This window comes from Pseudonaja textilis, chromosome Z, assembly GCF_049901715.1.
Source record: "Pseudonaja textilis isolate UNSWEBS1 chromosome Z, rPseTex1.2, whole genome shotgun sequence".
NCBI lineage: Eukaryota > Metazoa > Chordata > Lepidosauria > Squamata > Elapidae > Pseudonaja > Pseudonaja textilis.
The window spans coordinates 122,416,962-122,437,546 of NC_142008.1; the positions used below are offsets into that span (position 1 = coordinate 122,416,962).

A 20,585-nucleotide genomic window follows, 5' to 3' on the forward strand; every position below is an offset into this window, starting at 1 on the left:
GCCCCACGCGCGCCGTGGGGTTGATTTTTTTACGCAGCGCCCGGGTTTCGCGGCCTGCGGGGTTGGTGGCTCACCGATAGGACGGAAGGTGATGGTTGTGGGGGTGGGGGTGGGTGAGGATGTTTTTTTTTTTTATGAAGGGGAGATAAGGCGGGGTCGGGGCGAGGGTAGGAGGCGGAGGGAGGGAAGAAAGGCTTTGCGTTTCCGATCCGCGATCTGGGAGCCCGGGAGGCTTTGGGGAGGTGAGATGGGGTGGGGAGTTGGGGAGACCGGTGCGCACCGGCTGGCTCGGCAGAGCGGCTTGAACCGGCTTCAAAGGAAAGACCGCCGGGTTAGCATGAATCGCGTTAATCCGAGGTGGTTCAAAGGCTCTGAGGGCTTTGAAGCGGGTCGCATGGTTCAGCCTCGGCCTCTCTCGCGTTGTCTCTCTTCCTCCTCCCTCCCTCCCTCTCTGTCCCTCCACCTCTCTTCCTCCCTCCCCACCTCTCCCTCCCTCCCTCCCTTTCTCCTTTCCCTTCCCACCTCTCCCCTCCCCCTCCCTCCCTCTCCCCTTCCTTCCCTCCCCACCTTTCTCTCCCCACCTCTTTTCCTTCCTCCCCACCTCGCCCCTCCCTCTTTCTCCGCTCCCGCTCCCCACCTCTCCCTCTCTCTGGGTTTGAGAGAAGTCACCTATCTGAAGTGGTATAGGTTCTGTCTGCTTGAGACACGGGGGCTGGACTTCAAGACCTCCCAAAGACTCTTCCAGCTATGTTCCATTCATTTTTAGCATCTCGTGGGAATGCGCATGAGTTTTGGCTGAGTGGGCGTGCAACTTGGCTTTCTGGAGAATGGGCACCTGACCAGAGTCAAGGAGAAGGTACTCCGATAATCCTTGATTTACAACCACAATCGAGCCCCAAATTTATGTTGCCAAAATGAGAAATCTCTGAAGTGAGTTTTATCCCATTTTACAACTTGCCTTGCCACATTAAGTGAATCGCAAGTTTGTAACTTGGTTATTAAGTGAATCTGGCTTCCCCATTGACTTGGTCGCATAAGATGATCCCATGATCCCGGGAGGCTCCAACCGTCATAATTCTTGCCTCAAGCATCTGAATGTAAATCACGCGACCATGGGGAATGCTGCAGCACTCATTAAGTGTGAAAAATGGTCATGTTACTTTTTTCAGGGCCCTTGTAACTTCGAACCATCACTAAATGAACTGTGGATGACCTGTATTCTCCCTCAGGGCTATTAACCCACTAGCAAACCACTAAAGGGGCTTTTGCAAACAAACCACAGTTTAGCTTTTATCAGAGCTAGTCTTTCTTAAATGTGATCAAGCCATGGTTAGAATTAGCAGTGGGCCCACATCTTCTTTGACACTTGTCATTAAAAGCTAAAGAGGCCAACTACAAACCTTCCACTTATAGGAAGGGTTGGTGCAATTGTGGATGTGTAAGTGTGAAAAAGAATTTTGAAAGTCCACCTATTACTGGTGGAAAAATAATGTAGCATTTTGCACAGCAAAAATTCAGAGGTAAAAAGTTAAAAGTCCGGAGGTAAAACATTCATTAGCATGTTAAAAACATAAAACTGCACAATTTAGTTTAGTAAGTGCATCCCCCCCACTCTTATTATGGGATGTTCAGTCTAAATTGTGTTTGATACTGGGAACAAATGATGAAATCTCAGGACATTCTGACATGTATGTGTAATATATGGTATACCAGCACTGTGGTTCTCAATTTACAACCATTAGTTTAACGACAGTTCAAAATTAACAGTGGCACTGAAAAAAAAAGTGACTTATTGAGCATTTTTCACTTATGACCATTGCAGCATCCCCAAGGTTACATGATTAAAATCCAGGTATTTGGCCACTGACTTATATTTATGACAGTTGCAGTGTCCCATGGTTTTGCTATCACCTTTTGAAAAACAAAGTCAATGGGGAAGCCAGATTCATCTAAAAATTGTGTTACTAAGTTAAGGTCTGCAATGATTTCATTTGTCAACTGTGGTGACAAAGGCTGTAAAATGAGTAAAAATTTCCTTAACTGCCTTGCTTAGCCACAGAAATTTGGTGCTCGGTTTATACGCAGGCCTGCTCGATTTGGACTTGGCTCCTGAGCATATCTCGATTCTGAAATGTCTTTGAATAACTCTTCTAATTCTGCACAGAAATCAATTCTTGAATCCCAGTTTCTCCTCCCGGGGTAATTATTGGCTCAAATGGGGCATCTGGCAAAATGAATTCAATGCTGGGCCAGGCCGAAGGTGCAATAGAACTGGCTAAGGCCGAGCATCTCTTTTGCAGCCATATGGTGTTAAGAGTGATCCAAAAATTGACCTGGGTGGATGGGCAGCATGGATGGGGACTTCCACCCCATCCTAGCCTTTTAGCTGATGGCGAAGTCCACCCAATTACTTCGTCATTTCTGCATACCTGGGAGCTCCTGTGGTTTTTCAAAAAAATACTTATATTCTCTAGTGACTGAAGAGCCTGCTTTATACAAGGGAAGGATCGTGTTTTTCAACTTGGCTGTTAATTAAAAAATGCTTCCTGCATTTTCAGTCTCTGCTTTAATTTGTAGGCATCTTTTCATTAGGTTTGCAAGCCCCATTCAGCATTTCCTGTGATAGATAAAGCTGTTTGCATTCAGATAAAAACAAATTGGGAATAAAAGGAACATACTTGGCAGAAGTAGCCATTTGTTTATGGAACAGCAGTGAATATCAGTGAATGACAGAAATTTACTGTGGGTATCGCAGCTTTTGTCCCTGCTTGGCAGCTGCACAACGCAGATTTCTTCAACTTGTATGTTTGTGTGCTGCCTTTTAACATCGTACACGAACTGCTGGATTGGCTTGTACATGTAATCAGTTTCCAATAAACCATAATTAGTTAGATAACGACAAACAAGGAGTCCATGCTTAGCCATAAATAGCAATGGCCGAACTCCCTAAAACAATAAGCAAAAATACTACTGTGGGCTTTTTGGGGTGTGTGAGTGGGACTTTTGAGTCAGTGTTGACTCCTGGTAGCTGCCTGGATTAGTCCCTGCAGCAAGATTTTTCAGAAGCGGTTTGCCGTTGCTTCCTTCCTAGGGCCCAGAGTGAGTGACTGGCCCAAGGTCAACCAACTGGCTTTGGGCTTAAGGCAGGACTGGAGCACAATATCCTGGTTTCTAGACTGACACCATAACCCCTACACCAAACTCACACACTCTCTAATTTGTATGCCTGAGTGACTCAGCAATTTATATATTTGACGACAGCCTGACAATTTCTGATCGCAGTGATTTACGCTGTTTCAAAGAGGCAGATTTGATAGAGTGGGTGCAACTTTTGCCAAAGGATCACCTGAATTGTGGGTTTTTGTCCCTCAAAAATTTTAAGCGTTTTGGTGGAGTTTGTGTGAGATGAAAGACATCCTAAACCCCGCCTGTAACTGGTTGCTGGTGGGCCCTCTCCAGTTTCATAGTAATTATACTAGATGAAAAGGCAGAAAGTAAACAATGGCTGACTTGCCCTGGCTGATCTCCTACAGAAGGAGGATCAGCGCTGAGCCAGAACTGATTTCCGTGTCCCAACTTCGACTGGCTGCTTTGACCCTGTGGGATTAACGAGTCAAATCTGTCAACCGAAAGAGCAGTTCTTAAGAAGATTGGATTGCTTTTCCAGACTGGAAAGACCTCATCGGAAAGGCTAAGAACACAAGAAATACAGTGTCAGGGCTGTGTTACATCAGCTTTGTTTCTTATAGGCCCAAATGGAGACCACAGCTAGTCCTCGACTTAAAAGCGACTTGCTTAGCGACTGAAGTTACAGCATTGAAAATAAGGGACTTAGGACTAGGTTCTCAGATTTAGGACTGTCGCAGAATCCTTGTGTCATGTGATCAAAAGATAGGGCACTTGGCAACTGGCATGTATTTATGACAGTTGAGCTGGGATGGGAATTTGATCATTTGTCTCCTTCCCGGCCAGTTTCTGACAAGCGAAGTCAATGGGGGAAGTTGATTCAACTTCAACGGCAGCATGGTTCACTTAACAGCTAGTGATTCGATTAACAAATGTGGGCAGGGGAGAGATCGTAATATCAAATGCACAAAATCGAATGAAGCCCACATCATTAGGAGACTGGAGGCTAAAAACTTGTAAGGAATGGTTGGTGGAATTGGGTACATCTAAGTTTGGTGAAAAAAAAGGACTAGGGATGACGTAGTAGCAGTGTTCCAATATTTGAGGGACAACCACCAAGAGGGAGTCAAACTATTCTCCAAAGCACCTGAGGTCAGGAAAAGAAGCAATGGGTAGAAATTAATCAAGGAGAGAAACAACCTAGAACTAAGGAGGAATTTCCTGACAGTGAGAACTTGCCTCCAAAAGTTGTGGGTGTTCAATCTGTGGAAGTTTTTAAGAAGAGATTGAAGGGCTGCCACGAAGAGGAAGTCAAGCTATTCTCCAGAGCATCTAAGGGAAGTTTTTAAGAAGAGATTGGGCAACCATTTATCTGAAATGTTACAGGGTTTCCTGCCTGAGTAGAGGATTGGACTAGATATAAGATCTCCAAGTCCTTTCCAATTTTGTTATTCTATTCTGTTTTATTCTGTTCTGTATTCTATTGTATCCTAATTCTAATGCTCTGGCTGCTCTGCTCTATTATTCTACTCTACTGGATTCTATTCTATATTCTGATTTACATGTTATTCTATTCTGTTCTATTCTAATTACATTCCTATTCTATTCTATTGGATTCTATCTATATTCTAATTTACGTTCTGTTCTGTTCTACTCTATTCACTCTATAACTACCAGGCTTAGCAAAGGAAATTCTGGTCCTGATTTAAGTCCAGCTACGGAGATTTTTCAACAGTTGTGAGAACATGCTCCGTCACTTTTTTTCAGTCCTGTTGTAATTTCGAACTGTCATGGTTGTAAGTCAAGGACTACCTGTATTCGTCTCTCCACTGGAATAGCAACAGAAGAACAGTAGCTACAATAAGTGGGATTTCCCTTTCAGTATGGAGAAAGCAAAAAGACTCCCACACAGCTCAACTGATGCATCAAAAATTCACCAAAAGAGTTTTTATTTTTCCCACACAGTTTTTTTTTTTTATTTGGAATTAGAAAAAAAATCCAGTCACTGTGTGACCTACAGAGTTTGCATATTTCCTTTGTCAAACGTAAGTTCCCTTTTCCCTCCTTCTCATGCCCCGCCCCGTTGTTTTCCCCCCACCCCCTGTTAAGGCCAATAGTGTCTTCTGATTTTTGTCATATTTTTATTTCTCCCCAAAACCTTGCCTTCCTCAGAAGGAAAAGAAAAAAAGAAGAAAAAAGGAAAAACTGGGTTATGTCGCTCTTCCAGGTTGTTGTCGTTTTTTCCTTTTCCTTTTTTTCATTTGTTATGTTGTGCCCCATCGCACAGCCAGGACAACCTGGATTGTTGGTGGCAAGAGAAGAGATGGAGCTAGGGAGGGGGTATTAACTCACACCTTCGCCTTTCTCACTTAAACCCACGCGCTCTCGTGTGGACACACGCCCGAACATACCCTCCCGCTTGAGAAATCACAGTTTAAAACCTGGGAAGTATGATGAGGACTAGTCACCAAAAAAGGGAAGTCGACAAGAACATCTGCCTCTTGGACCAATGGTTGCCTATTTTCCCTTGACACTGTTCAAAGCGAGTAGATGGAAGACAAAGGGAAAGGGAAGAAAGGGGGAGCTGGGGGAAAGGAGATGAGAAATAGCTGAAAATGGAGGAAGAGGGAAAAAAAGAACATTTTCAGACTCCAGAGAGGGGTCACCGATGTGAAAAGGGAGGAGGAGGTGGAGAAGGAAGGCTGCTAGTTGTCAAAGTTTCTAAGTGCTACCTGCTTCCAAAGTGGGCCTTTCACCCACAGCAAGCCAGAATCTCATTTCTAGATCTACCTACACACACACACACACACACACACACACACACACAAACCCTCTCTCTTTGCAAGAATGTTTCTTCCTCCAGTTTTGGTCCTTCCCAGCTCCAAATTCACTAGCAGAGCAGAGCCAGGAAACAAGCCAAGCTGAAGCCGCTTCTGGCATCCGAAAGCAGAGCGTGATGGTTGGGTGAGCGAGGAATTGTACTCCAGCAAGTCTGAACCTCTCCCCCAACAAACCCCTCTCCTTCCAGCTCTTCCAGGAGATGTGAATGGGCCCAGGTCACCCTGAGAAGAGAAGGAACTGGACAGGAAAGGTTCAGGACTTCTTTCACGGCTGAGAGGCGGAAGCAAGGGGGTTCAAGCAAGGAGTTTAATGCCCTGAAATCTGGCAAATGGAGTTGGGGGGGGGGAACCCCACTAGCTGCACAAGGCTCCTTGAACATAGGTGTGCTTAAAACCTGGCCTACTTTTGGCTCCACAAGAAGAAAGGAACAGGAGGGAGGCTATGGCTTTTTTGATTGGTTAATGGTTTTGCACAGAGTCACGGGCGAGGAGGAAGAGGAGAGAGTCTCGGAGAGGAAGAGTGACGGCTGGTGGCAGGGAGCTGGTGGTGCCACTGAGGCTCCCCCCAGACCATGAGGCCCTGCCTGGCGAGCCAGCCGTGGTGGTCCCTGGCCTCAAAACTTCTTGGGGCCCCAAACCGATGCCTGCTTAGGGACCACGCCGGTGCCAAAAATGGGGAACTCTTCGGCGCTGCTCACATCTGGGGCCTGAAACAAAAAGAGGACAGTCAAGTTCAGAGGGGGTGCTTTCCTTAGGCAGTCCCGAAACAAAGGATGTACAGGTAGTCCTTGACTTACAACCGTTCTTTAGTGACTGTTCAAAGTTATAGCACCACTGAAAAAAGTGACTTATGACTGTTTTTCAGTTACCTTTCAAGCATCCCCACAATCATGCAATCAAAATTCAACTGGTTCATATTTATGAGACTTGTGGGGTCATTTCATCCCCTTTTGCGACCTTCTGACAGACAATAGGTAAGCCAGATTTATTTAACAACCGGGTTAGTAACTTATCAAGCTCAGTGGTTCACTTAATCATGGAAGGAAGAATGATTGTAATACGGGGCAAAACACACTTCACAAATGTCTCTCTTAGCAACCAAATTTTGGGCTCCATTGTGGTCATGTCGAGGACTTCCTGTACCCTGGATGTCCTGCATGGAATAAGTTAGTTCAGCTAATGCAGTGCTTGTCCCCCCCCCTTTTTTTTTCCAATTGTATCTAGTCTGGTTACTGATGGCAAGAAGTTGACAATTAAAAATGAAAATTTCAGTTGCTGAGTTTATTTTTTCTTTCTTTTTTTCCTTCTTCCTTTCCTTCCCTCTTCCTTCCTCCATTCCCTCCTTTCCTTCCTCCTTCCTTCCTTCCTTCCTTCCTTCCTTCCTTCCTTCCTTCCTTCCTTCTTTCTTTCTAGATGGCAGCCCAAGAAAAGAAGCTCTCATGTGAATAAGGAATAAATGATGGGGAGCTTTATTAAGGTAAGAAAACACGTTCCACACCACGTAGGTAGTCCTTAACTTACAAGTGCAACTGAGCCCAACATTTCTATTGCTAACGGAGACATTTGTTAAGTCAAATCTGCCCCATTTTACAGTCTTTCCTGCTGATGTTATTAAGTGAATCACCACAGTTGAGAAGTTTAGTAACACGGTTATTAAGGGAACCTGGCTTCCCCTTTGACCTTACCAGTCAGGTCTCAAAAATGGATCACAGCAATTGTCATAAATACAAGTCAGTTGCCAAGCGTCTGAATTTTGATCACATGACCGTGGTGATGTTGCAATGGTTATAAGTGTGAAAAATGGTCATAAGTTACCTTTGCATTGATATTGTAACTATGAACAGTCACTAAATGAATTGTTGTAAGTTTAGGATTATCTGTATTTTTTTTTTCAAATTCACATTTCTCAAAATAATAACAACACAAGTTATGTAACCCATCTGCCTATCCTGGGTCTATTGGGAAGGACTCAACAGGTGCATGAAAATGCCAACTCCAGTCTAAACATCTGGTTACTGGGCGACCAACCACTCATCACTGACAACTAGAGAGCTGAGTCCTCCTGCTCTTTATCAAGATCTGAAGCTGGTCAACTGGTCAAACGAAGTGAAGGAGGGACCACCAATAGTGTTGAACCCAACCTTGTTCCCAGATGCATTCCAGGGGGCGTCACGCACTACAAATCCCTTGGCGGGGCCCCGAGGCTCCTCTTCCAAGCGGGAGGGAGGTTTCATGTAAGCAGCCATGGTTTCTGTTTCCACCACATCCATCATCTGCAAGGAGACAGCTGTCCGTTAAGAAACTGTGGGCAATAATTCCCAAATTTAGCTTGGCTTTTCCGTGAGATACAAATGATTAGATAGATTGGATGGATGGATGGATGGATGGATGGATGGATGGATGGATGGATGGACAGACATTCAGACAGATGGTAGAGAGCAAGGTAGAGACAGACAATAGATATATGATATACATAAGATTGATAGATGATAAGCAAATATAGATAATAAATAGATAGATAATAGATAGTTAGACAACTTAGAACTACACCACCTACGGTCTGACCGAAGCTTAGTACACAAAATTGTCTGCTACAACAACCTACTTTTCAATTACTATTTCAGCTTCAACCACAATAACACATAGGCAAACAATAGATACAAACTCAAAGTAAACCGCTCCCAAACTCTACTGCAGAAAACACTTCTGCAAGAGAGTGGTCAATGCCTGGAACTCACTACCTGACTCTGTTGTCACATCCTCAATCCTGCAAAACTTTAACCTTAAACTGTCTACTGTGGACCTCACTCCATTCCTAAGTGGTCTGTAAGGAGGACGTGCATAAGCACACCAGCATACCTACCATCCCTGTCCTACTGTTCCCATGTATTCATACTCATTTATACTTATACCTATTTATTCATATGTTCATATTTATACTTGTTTCCCCATACATGCTTGACAAACTAAACAAATAAACTAACTAAATAAAAATAAATAAATAGCTAGATAGGTGGGTGAGTTGGCAGACAGAAAGACAGAATATTTGAGAGAGAGAGAGAGAGTAGTGGGGGGGGGGAGAGAGTGGGAGAGAGAGAAACAGAAAGATAGGCAGATATTTTGGAATGGCAAAATCATGCCTGTTTCTGCCCTCCTAAGAGAAAATCAGCTCAGGATTTTTGCTCAAAGAAGAACCAGATAGATGCCTTGACAATTCTGAGCTGATTTTCTCTTAGGAGGGCAGAAATGGGCATGATTTTGCCATTCCAAAATATCTGCCTATCTTTCTGTTTCTCTCTCTCCCCCACTCCCCCACCCCTCTCTCTCAAATATTCTGTCTTTCTGTCTGCCAACTCACCCACCTATCTAGCTATTTATTTATTTTTATTTATTTAGTTTATTTGTTTAGTTTGTCAAGCATGTATGGGGAAACAAGTATAAATATGAACATATAAGAATAAACAGGTATAAGTATAAATGAGTCCACCATTAGAGTTGGGCATACGTCACAATTGTCACACCAGAGATTGTGAGTCTGAGCACTTTGTAAACAACAAAACTTCAGATTGATTCTTTTCAGTTATGACATGGTCATTTCATCACCTTGCCCTGCAGGCAATTGGCACGATATCTTTCCTGCTGCTGCTTGAAAAAGGTATTTGATGATATCCCAAGGTGCAAATAACAAGTTTCATGTTCTAAAGTATCTCATTTCCTTTGGGCACCGCATTCTGGGGATGTATGCCCAGAATATGTAATTACTGCTCCACAATTAATTGGATTATTGAAGCCACCCACTGCCAAAGTTCTCACCATGTACTGAGCATTAAACTCATGAAACAGGTTGGATCTGTGCAGCAAGCCAAACTGTTCCTAAAACCCAGCCAAGATTAAGATTAGCCAAGCTTACTCTTTTGATCAAATGTACCTGCTCAGGGGTTGTTGTAGAAACACAGTTAATGATTCTACCTGCAACTATAGATGGGTTATATGGTAATATTAACAGGAGGGATCCCCAGCCTTGATCACTTACAACCTGTGGACTTCAACTCCCCAAATTCTTCAGCCAGCATAGAATTCTGGGAGTTAGAGTCCACAATTCATAAAGTTTCCAAGTTTGGGTTACAATTTAAGGCATCCATAAAAAGAGGAGGTGGTCAAGGAACATGAGACAGACCCAGAAGAAGATGGGAAGGCAACCTCAAAGCCAAATTACAGCAGCTGTAAATGGCAGTTGAGGCTGCGAGAAGTGCAAGAACCAAAATCTCCTTGGACACCTAAAGTAAAATAACCCAAAGTAGAGAATAGAATAACAGAGTTGGAAGGGGCCTTGGAGGTCTTCTAGTCCAACCCCCTGCTCAGGCAAGAAACCCTATACCATTTCAGACAAATGATTGTCCAATGTCTTCTTTAAAACTTCCAGTATTGGAACATTTACAACTTCTGGAGGCAAGTTGTTCCACTGATTAATTGTTCTAACTGTTAGGAAATTTTTCCTTAGTTCTAAGGTAGTTTCTCTCCTTGATTAGTTTCCACCCATTGTTTCTTGTCCTGCCCTCAGATGCTTTGGAGAATAGCTTGACTCCCTCTTCTTTGTGGCAGACCCTGAGATATTGGAAGACTGCTATCATGTCACCCCTAGTCCTTCTTTTCATTAGACTAGACATACCCAATTCCAGCAATCATTTTTATATGTTTTAGCCTCCAGTCCCCTAATCACCTTTGTTGCTCTTGTCTGCACTCTTTCTAGAGTCTCAACATCTTGTTTACATCGTGGTGACCAAAACTGGATGCGGTATTCCAAGTGTAGCCTTACCAAGGCATTATAAAGTGATATTAACATTTCACACGATCTTGATTCTCTCCCTCTGTTTATGCAGCCTAGAACTGTGTTGGCTTTTTTGGCAGCCACAGCACACGGCTGGCTCATATTTAAATGTTTGTCCACTAGGACTCCCAAGATCCCTCACACAACTGTACCTGTGCATTTGATTTTTCTTGCCTAAATGTAGAACCTTACTTTTTAAAGATTTTGTAAGGAAGTGGTAAAAGAGAAAGTAAAGAAGCTGACCCATAATCATCAATGTAATTGTAACTTTCTTGTGGAATTGATTTCTTGGTTTGGCGTACACAGTGAGCCTGACACAAAAGCAGAGACCTCAGGAAAGGTTTTTCCTTGGAAACATGGTCTTAAAAATCTCCCTAGCGCAGGGGTTTCCAACCTTGGCAACTTTTAAGACTTGTGGACTTCAACTCCCAGAATTCCTCAGCCAGAGGTGGCTGAGGAATTCTGGGAGTTGAAGACACGAGTCTTAAAGTTGCCTTGGTTGGAGACTCTACCCTAGTGAATGAATAGCTGCGGGGGAAATTCTGAAGCAGCAGAGCAAAATGATGCTCTGCTCTGCCCTTTGTTCTCCCTCTGTTCTTTCAATTAGCTTTTTCCCAGAGGTGGCATTCAGCCGGTTCTGACTGGTTCTGGAGAACCGGTAGCGGAAATTTTGAGTATGTCAGAGAATTGGCAAATCCCACCTCTGACTGGCCCCGCCCCCATCTATTCTCTGCCTCCTGAGTCCCAGCTGATTGGCTGAGTCTTCTTTTGTTGCCCTGCACAGGAGAACGGAGCTGGAAAGCAGGTTAGTGGGGTGGGGAGGGAATGGGGATTTTGCAGTATCTTTCCCCTGCCACACCCACCCACCATGTCACGTCCACAGAACCGGAAGTAAAAAAATATTAAATACCACCAATGCTTCCCCCTCACACACCCACATCCTAAAACCCCCCAAATTCCCTCTCACATATTCCTCTTCCAGGTTAAGCATGTGGTCGATGGCATCATCTACGTTTTCAGGCAGCCCTGTCACGGTGACTCTATCTGGGTCGCTGGCACCTGGCTGCGGGAAGCGGATATCCACCTGCCGAGAAGAAAAAGCTGTTTTGAAATAAGGTAAGATCCCTACCTGATCTCGGCAGATATCCAAAAGCTGACCAGGAAAATCCCAGAGCTTTAGACCGAACAGGAACATAAAATGAGAGCGAACCATATTTGTCCTGTGGCCCCAAAACAAACACACAAAGTCAAGCTCAACTCGAAGAAAACGTTACTTTCTAAGGAAAGCGAAATGATTTTTCCTTCCACCGATAAAGAGAAAAAACAAACTGGCTACCATTTCACTCAGACATCCTTGTGGTACAGGTAGTGCCACAATTGGGCACCAAATTTCTATTGCTAGTGAAACACTTAAGTGATTTGCACCCCATTTCCCAACCTTTCCTGCCATCGTTGTTAAGTGAATCACTGCAGCTGTTAGAAAGTTAGAAACATGGGTCACGAGGTGAATCTGGCCTCCCCCACTGACTTTGCTTGTCAGAAGGTGGCAAAAAGGGGCACTGCGACCATCATAAGTCTGAATCAGTTGCCAAACATCTGAATTTCAATCGCACGACCATGAGGATGCTGCAATGGTTGTTAAGTGTGAAAAATGGTCATAAATCATTTTTTTCCCAGAGCCATTGTAACTGTGAATGATCACTAAATCAGCATTGTCTTTTAACGACCCCATCATCCCTTGTGGGGTGGAGTCTGGGCAACTGAAGGGAGCTAGCAGGGTGTTTAATGTCCGGATGCCCTTCCTGTTGCCAATGCGGAATCTGTTCAGCAGATATATTCTCATTGTTCCCAGAGAGAGAAATATCTGCCTCCGCCTAAGATCAAACTCACATCCTCCTGATTGTGAGGCAAGAGCCCCATCTCTAGGCCACTGCACCATTCCTTTGAATGGTTACTAAATGAACTGTTGTTAAGATGAGGACTACCTGTAGTAGATGGGGCACTAATGGCTTTGGGGCTTCTTTCCCAGAATTCCCTGGGAGGGGAAAGTCCCTGCCGTGTCTCCCACCTAGCTCTGAGCCTGACCCCCTACCCGGAATTCTTCCATGAGTTTGCGGATGGCTTTGCCTCTCCCACCGATGATGCGGGCGTGGACTCTGTGATCCAGGCGGACATCTTCGCTGACCATCTCCTCAAGATCGGCTACAATTTTCAAGATGGCATCTCGGGCAGCCTCAGTGTTTTTCTCATAGCCGGTGATTGTGATGAGTTCCTTAAAGGAGGCAGGGCGGGCATGAAAGGACAGCAGAAAAGAGAAATAGTTTAGATACTTGACCTCAACCCTCGGTGGCTGCCCGCGTTTTACCGTTACGTATTTTATATTGATCTGGTTAGGAAACTGAGCAGCCCCATTTGGGGTTAGCTGTCTGGCAAGGGGGCTTTCGGTGGGAAACGTGGTCTGCCTCCCCATTGGCCCACCAGCTAAGTATTTCTCAGCCGCCACCACCACCACCACCCCTGTCTTTGGGGTCACACACTCAAAGAGGGAGAGACCCCTACCTGATGCTCGTCCCCTTTGTCGGGGAACTGGACAGTGACATCGTGGTCCTTACGGATCTGGGAAATGACTGCCCCTTTTTTGCCGATGATCTTGGGATGGTACTTGGACTCCACGCTCACTGTCAGTTTGAACCCTCGCAGGGCCTAGGGAGAAGAGGACATTGGCAGGTTTAGGGGAGGGGGAGCAGCTGGAGACGCCCTGACATTTTTTCGAGGGGAGACACACAGGGCAAGTTCTGACTTGACGTACCTGATCTTTTTTGGTAACCGTAGAGATATTTTTGTAAATATATTTCATGTTCGGTACGGAGGAAATCAGAAGCAGCTTCTTCCTGTGTTTACTCTTTCAGGTTGTGCTTTCTTTCCTTCTTTCTTCTACCCTTCCTCACGTCTTCCTTCCCTCCTCCCTTCCCTCGTCTTCCTTCCTCCCTCCTGCCTTTTCTCCCTCATTTCTTACTTCCTTCCCTCCTCCCTTCTTCTATTCCTCCTCATGCCATCCTTCTTCCCTCCCTCATTTTTCCTTTCCCTTCCTCCCTCTTTCTTCCCTCCCTCCCTTCCTCTACCACCTTCCTTCCTCCATCATTTTTTCTTCCTTCCTTTCTCCCCCCTCCTTCTCTTCCTTCCCCCCTCTTCCCCCTTCCTTCCTTTCCTCCCTCCCTCCACTTGGTATTGTGTTTGGGTTTTTTTTTTGTTCCTTAAAACTTTTTTTTTTAAAGGGGAAGTACCCGGTCTTCTTGTTCAGCCTGCAACTCTCTGACCCTGTCCAGGAGGCCGGCCTTGGCTCGCTCCACGTTGGGCACTAGCCCGGTGACCTTGATGATATCGGACTGCTGCTCAGGCTGCGGCACTGAGATGGTCACCTACAGAAAGGAAAACCATCATGTTTTTAAAAAAATGAACAGAGGGCTGGTGAGATCCATTTCATGGGAGGTGCTGTTGCGTTTTAGAGTTATATCTGCTGCACAACGAAGTGGGGAGTGTTAATCAAGATTGTTGGAAGTCCTACTTTTAAAATTCAGAATTTTAGAATTTCCACCCCCCTCCAAATTTCTGCTTCTCCAAACAGAAATGAGTAGAGTCAAGAACGTACCAAGTTAGAACTTAACACCGACTGGAGGTTTGCAAGCTGGATCGTCTCCCCCTACCTCGTATTCCTCCATCATCTTCCGAATGCCCGCTCCCTTTTGCCGAATGATGTAGCGATGCAGATCAAAGGGAACGTCAACGTCCATGGTGATGGGTACCAGAGCCTGGGGAGAGAGGAGCATAGCAGAACGTGTACATCTGACGTCTTGGTAGTACAGGGAGTCTTTGATTTATGACCATGACCGAGCTCAAAATTTCCGTTGCTGAGCAAAACCATTATTAAGTGAGTTTGGCTCCACTCAATGATCTTTCTTGCCATAGTTGTTAAAGAGATTTACCATAGTTGTTAGGTTGGCTCTTAAGTCCCCCAAAGATGCTTTTTTTCCAAGAGAAATCTGGGCGCTTTTTTTTTGGCAGAGAGGACCAGAGAGGTTTGAAAGAGGCCATCTGTGTCAAAATTGGACACAGAGAGGGAGGATTTTGCACCACTCAGGTGACCCTGAGGACACAGGTAAACCTCCAGGAGGCCTCAGTAGCTCTTTAAAAGGATACAAATGACTAGTGGTCTGTCAGGAGTATAAATCCTTCCATTCCCCCACTATCAAGTCAGAACTAAAGAAACTTCTTGGATGAGAAGTGAAATGTCTTCAAAGAAAAAAACAGAAAGTCCAGGTGCCTCTCTAAAAAAAACACCTTTGGGACAACCACATTGGATGACTTCAGCATCTCCATAGACATGGCTTTTAAGTGAATCTGGCTTCCTGATTGATTTTGCTGGTCAGAAGGTTGCAAAAGAAGATCACATGGCCCCAGGATATCACTGAGGATTTTTAAGAAGAGACTGGACAGTCACCTGTCTGAAATGGTATAGGGTCTCCTGCTTGAGCAGCTAGACTAGAAGACCTCCAGGGTCCCTTCCAGCTCTATTCTGACTGATTGATTCATGTAACCATCATAAATATTTATGACAGTTGCTGTCTCCCAGGATCAGGTTATCACCTATTACGACCTTCTGATAAGCAAAATCAATGGAGAAGCCAGATTCACTTAACAACCGTGTTACTATGAGCCATAGTGGCGCATGGTTAGAATGCAGTACTGCAAGCTACTTCTGCTGACTGACTGCAGTTCAGCAGTTCAATTCTCACAAGGCTCAAAGTTCTTTCTACATTATAACTTATGAACTGGAAGCTAATTCTCAAATTGGAATTCCTAAATAGCTTCTCAGAATCCCAAACACCTCAGGAAGAAACTTTGAAACAGATTAAGAATGACTATAATAAGAAATGTTTTAATTGTTTCATTTTAGGGGCCTCTTATATATGTTTTTCCTTTTAGTTTTTCGTTTCTTATAGCACATAATTTTTGTATTTGTTATTCTTAATTTTTTTTAAATACTACTTGGTATGCAGTTAAATATGGCATAAAAATAATTCCCAATAAATGAAATTCTGCGTTTGTTAAACTAATTCTTGCTGTTAAACTAATGTCCACGTTTATTAATTGGCTTTTTTGGGTATCTCCACATATATACCAACTGTAGTTTAACCATTGCTCAGTCTCCCATCCTTCCAAGGTCAGTGAAATGAGGACCCAGACTGTTGGGGGCAATAGGCTGACTCTGTAAACCGCTTAGAGAGGGCACTAGTAAAGCACTGTGAAGCGATATATAAGTCTAAGTGCTATTGCTATAAGTCACTTTTTCCAGTCCCACTGTAACTTCAAACGGTCACTAAACAAATAGTTGTAAATTGAGGACAACCTGTATACTTTTTACTTAATAGTGAAATATTTCTCTTGTTTGGTAGCTCTAGCACATGGATGTCAAACTTGCGGCCCATGGGCTGGCTGCGTCATGTGCTGGCCCCACTTCCACCCGGTTCAGTGGAAAAAAGTCCCAATACGTCATGGGACACCACCGTGATGTCATGAGTTTGACACCCCTGCTCTAGCAGGTAACTGGCTGTAAGTCCAATTTGGTTTAGGTTACCCAGCAGAGCACAGAACATAAGGCCAATGTAACGCCCTGCTAAATACTAGCCAGATTCTTTCTTGGGTTAAAAACAGGTTGGGAAACCAATGAGGTCCCCTGTACAGGTCAATAGGGCTAAACAGAAGACCCTTTTCCCTAACCAAGTAGGAAGGCAAGATCCTAACCAGCAGAGCAGCCCGGGCAGCCTCGCACTTCTCCTTGCGTCCGGAAATGAGGATGATGTCACATTTGCGAGGACTTGTGTCCAGTTCGGGGATCATGTCACCGTTTTCCTGAGACTGTGCTTCTGAACCTGCTTGCGAGAAGAAAAAAATAAATTAGAATAAAAAAGAATCTAAAAAAAAAAGTTTCTTCCTGAAAACCTGGGGGGAGGAGGGAGAGGTTGAAAATTATGTTGCCCACATCATTCCACCCACCTGAATTGTCATCTCGTTCCGGAAACTTGATGAAGACATTGTGATCCCGAGTGATTTGTTGTACCTTGTAACCTTTCGCCCCCATGACGACCCGATGGTAGCACTGAGGGATGATGCATTCCAGGACCACCTGGGCCTCCTGGGAAAGGTGAGAAATCAAAGCCCATGCGCTGATTTATTTATTTATTAGATTTTTATCTCATCTTTATTACTTTGTAAGAAACTAAAGGCGGAGAACGTTACATACAGATAGGCCTCAAGGATTGTTCCAAATTACAACAGCACTGCTTGCTCAGCGTCCTTGTCTGGGATGCTACATGTTCTCTTCACAATCCGTTTTCCTTGTTACCTTCTGGGAGGATGCTTCGTGGTATCCGAAGCAGAACATCCAGATTCAGTAACAGCTTTGTTCCCTCTAGTATCAACCTTGTGAACTCTCAACTTTCCTCTTTCCGCTATGTATCGAAAATGGATAGTGATTATGTATGTATGTGGGTGGGTGGGTGGGTGGGTGTGTCAATACAGTATTTATGCATGTGTGTGTATACAGTATGTGTGTATATTGTACAGTATATTTCCATCCCTGTATACAGTATATATGTATATGTACAGTATTATAAACACACACACACACACACTGTATATCTATATCTCTGTATCTATCTGTATGTCTATCTGCCTATTGTACAGTGTGTATACACATACACACACATTCTTTTGAGAGTGGGCAACAGAATTTTATTTTTAATGTGTGCCCGTGTGCTCATGGTAAAAAAAATAAAGGTTATCATTTCTATCTTAAGATGCTGTGAGCTCTAGGGATTTGTTCATTAAATGGGAAAGACTGAGAGACATTCTCTGTCAGCAGATTCATGGTATAAGGATGGGAAAGGTGCTTTTTGTAAGATGACTCACACTCTGGTCCACCTGAGAGTCACTTTTAATGCCCACTGCAATCCAGACATGAGAACATGACCTACCAGGTCACCGATGATCTCCAAGATGCGCTTCTTGGCGGCCTCCACGCAATCCTTGGCTCCCTTGAGCGTCACGTGATCACTCTGGACACCTGTCCGGGGGAAACTCACAGTGACCCCACCGTACTCTTCTGCAATCTCCCGCAGCACATGTCCCCGACGGGCCACAAAATGGCGATGGTACTTGGGATCCACCACCATCGAGTCTTCAATGACATTATCCTAGAGTAGCGGGTGGGGAACAGAAGGAGTCACTAAGCTTTCGTGCTTCTTAGAAAAGTTGTTTCTCTTCCACCTTTCACAATTCGATCGCATCTGGGAAGAGTGTATTTGGCCCGGTAAAACCATTAGCGGCAATATTGTTATGAGGAATAATGAGGAATAAGGGGAGGTTTCAACCCCTATGAAAATAGTGACTGCAACTCCTGCAGCCACAACTGTAGGGTAAGGTTGTGTGGAAAGAATGCAGAACTCCTACTCTTGATCCAGCATCTCACCCCAACTCCATCCATCCCTCAGCGGTCTCCAAACTTGGCAACTTTTAAGACTTGTGGACTTCAACTCCCAGAATTCCTAGGAGGAGCCCTGACCCAACAATTCCTAGCGGTTTCTTTCAAGCAGGAATTGCAAAAAATATAAAATCTTCCTAATTCAAAATACTTACAGTTATCTTTCCCCCTCCAAAATAGAGACAATCAAACTACAGAGCTTTTTTGGAGGTCCTCCATCTCTACCAACCCACCCTCTAGAAGAGAAACATGTTAAGAGAAGATTCAACCTACATAAAAGAAGTCATAGCAATGGTGTGATGAGCTCATAACACCATCAGATCTATGACAATTCAATGCAGCCAGCTTGCCATGACCAACTTCCCATAGCCAACTCACCAAGGTCAACTCACCACAGCCATCTCATTGCAGGACAACTCACTGCAGGACAAGAGTTACATTGATATCAAAGATATGTTGGAATAGAGTCATTAAAGGATGCAAAAGGAAGGACAGAATGACATGTGAATGGCAAAAATTAAAATATTTTTTTTTTATTTATAATATATAAAAATGGCTGTGTGTGTGTGTGTGTGTGCGCGCGCACGTGCATGCGTGTGTGTGTGTGTGTGTGTGTGTGTGTGTGTGTGTGTGTGTATTCCAGCAAAACTCTGGAACGCCTCAAGCAATTTCAACCAAACTTGGTAACAGATTACTTACTGTCTGGAAACAAATACTGTGATGCTAAGACACCCCTAACTTGTGTGTTCTGTTAAGATACAGCCTGTTGTGCCTTCAAAAGGATTCTACCATACTGCCTTAAAATGGCTTCTATTGTATAGCGCTCTGGAGTTGCTATGGTAACAACTTCACAGTACTCCACAAGGGGGCTCTCTCTGGCAACGGGGAAAATCCAACATTAGAAATTATGTTTATTCCAGGTTGCGAAATCAGGGCTTTTCCTAATATAGGATTAGGGTAAATAATGGCAACGCCGGGTTAGTTTTAAATAATTAAATAGAACTGTTAAATTGTCCCACAAAGAGTTGTCTTGCAGAGAGTTGGCTGTGGCGAGTTCTCCCATTGCAAGTTGGTTGTGGCAAATTGGCCATGGTAAGTTGGCTGCAGCGAGTTGGTCGCAGCAAATTGGGTGTGCCAAGTGTTCCCATTCCCTGAATTCTTCAGAGGAATTCTGGGAGCTGAAGTCCACAAGTCTTAAAGTTGCCAACCATGGAGACCCCTGCCAAAGCTGTACGACCCGTACCAAGTTATGGATGAGACTCTCCAGTTCTTGCTGGGCCTGCCGTACTGCATCCTCCTTCCCCATGATAGTGATAATATCCTGGTCCTTATCTTCAGGAGTGGGGAACATGATCCGGGCACCGGTACGGTCCCTCACTTTGCGGATATTAGCACCTCCACGCCCAATCAGGAACTTGTGGTAATCTGGCTTAGCGTGCAGTTCCACTGAGTGATTGCTGATTTGCTGCAGGAAGAAAACGGGCATGCATCGATTCTCCAAAAGGCTCAAGTAGGACGGGTGATTCTTGCCTTCCACCACCTGAAGTTATAACCGCACTGAAAAAAGTGAGTTATACAGTGGTACCTCAGGTGATGACCGTAATCCATTCTGAGAATTCGATCGTCACCCGATTCACTTGTCCCAGGAAACTCATGCATGTAAAAACAAAAATGGCATGGTGCAGAAAGGGAAATCGACATGGATGGGCAAATCACCGCCCTTTGGTCACCACCCGAGTACCTGTTCACAACCAGAGGTAAGAACTTTTGTTTGTTACCCAATTTGGTCACGAATGAAAGCGTTCCCGATCAGAGGTTCCACTGTATCTAATCTTCACTCTTACACCATGGCACTATTCCCATGGTCGCACAATCAAAATTTGGGTGCTTAGCATGTATTTTGCCAAGTTCCAGGCAAACCAGGAGATTCAGGCAGTTCAAGTGAGTGTAAAGATTTACCACAAGCTTAAGTGCTCTATAAGAATCTGAGCTACTAACCGCCAAGGCAAATTAGCAGGAGATAAGAAAGGCATTCAAGATAGGCTGGACATAAATCCCTTGCAGGAGTGCAGGGACTCGTGATTTATAGATGCATTTGATCCTTCCCTCAGGCTCAGCCTAGTCATCTCCTATATATTTATGACAATTGCGATGTCACAGGGTCAGGTGGTTGCCATTTGCCAGTTGACTTCTAACAGGCGAAGTCAGCGGGAGAAGCTGGATTCGGTGAACTACCATGTGATTCATGGTC

The 20,585-nt window shown here is 44.4% G+C and overlaps 1 protein-coding gene across 7 annotated transcripts in view; it reads right to left on the reverse strand.

Moving 5' to 3' along the window:
* Nucleotides 1–5,053: 5,053 nt before the first annotated feature.
* The window catches only part of LOC113449433 (vigilin-like), a 92,462-nt gene continuing 76,930 nt past the window's right edge, over nt 5,054–20,585 (reverse strand). For 5 of the 7 annotated variants that reach the window (XM_087916982.1, XM_087916985.1, XM_087916983.1 and 2 more), the window contains 11 exons: nt 19,578–19,799; nt 17,829–18,047; nt 16,849–16,987; nt 16,597–16,724; nt 14,499–14,603; nt 14,079–14,213; nt 13,354–13,497; nt 12,887–13,066; nt 11,762–11,878; nt 8,108–8,239; nt 5,054–6,673 (listed from right to left, as the gene is read on the reverse strand). In XM_087916982.1, the coding sequence (XP_087773108.1) occupies nt 6,581–6,673; nt 8,108–8,239; nt 11,762–11,878; nt 12,887–13,066; nt 13,354–13,497; nt 14,079–14,213; nt 14,499–14,603; nt 16,597–16,724; nt 16,849–16,987; nt 17,829–18,047; nt 19,578–19,799 (1,614 nt within the window). In that variant the 3' untranslated portion in view covers nt 5,054–6,580. Of the gene's footprint in view, nt 6,674–8,107; nt 8,240–11,761; nt 11,879–12,886; nt 13,067–13,353; nt 13,498–14,078; nt 14,214–14,443; nt 14,604–16,596; nt 16,725–16,848; nt 16,988–17,828; nt 18,048–19,577; nt 19,800–20,585 lie in introns of those variants that run through there. The other 2 variants (XM_087916986.1, XM_087916987.1) reach the window with 2 other exon arrangements.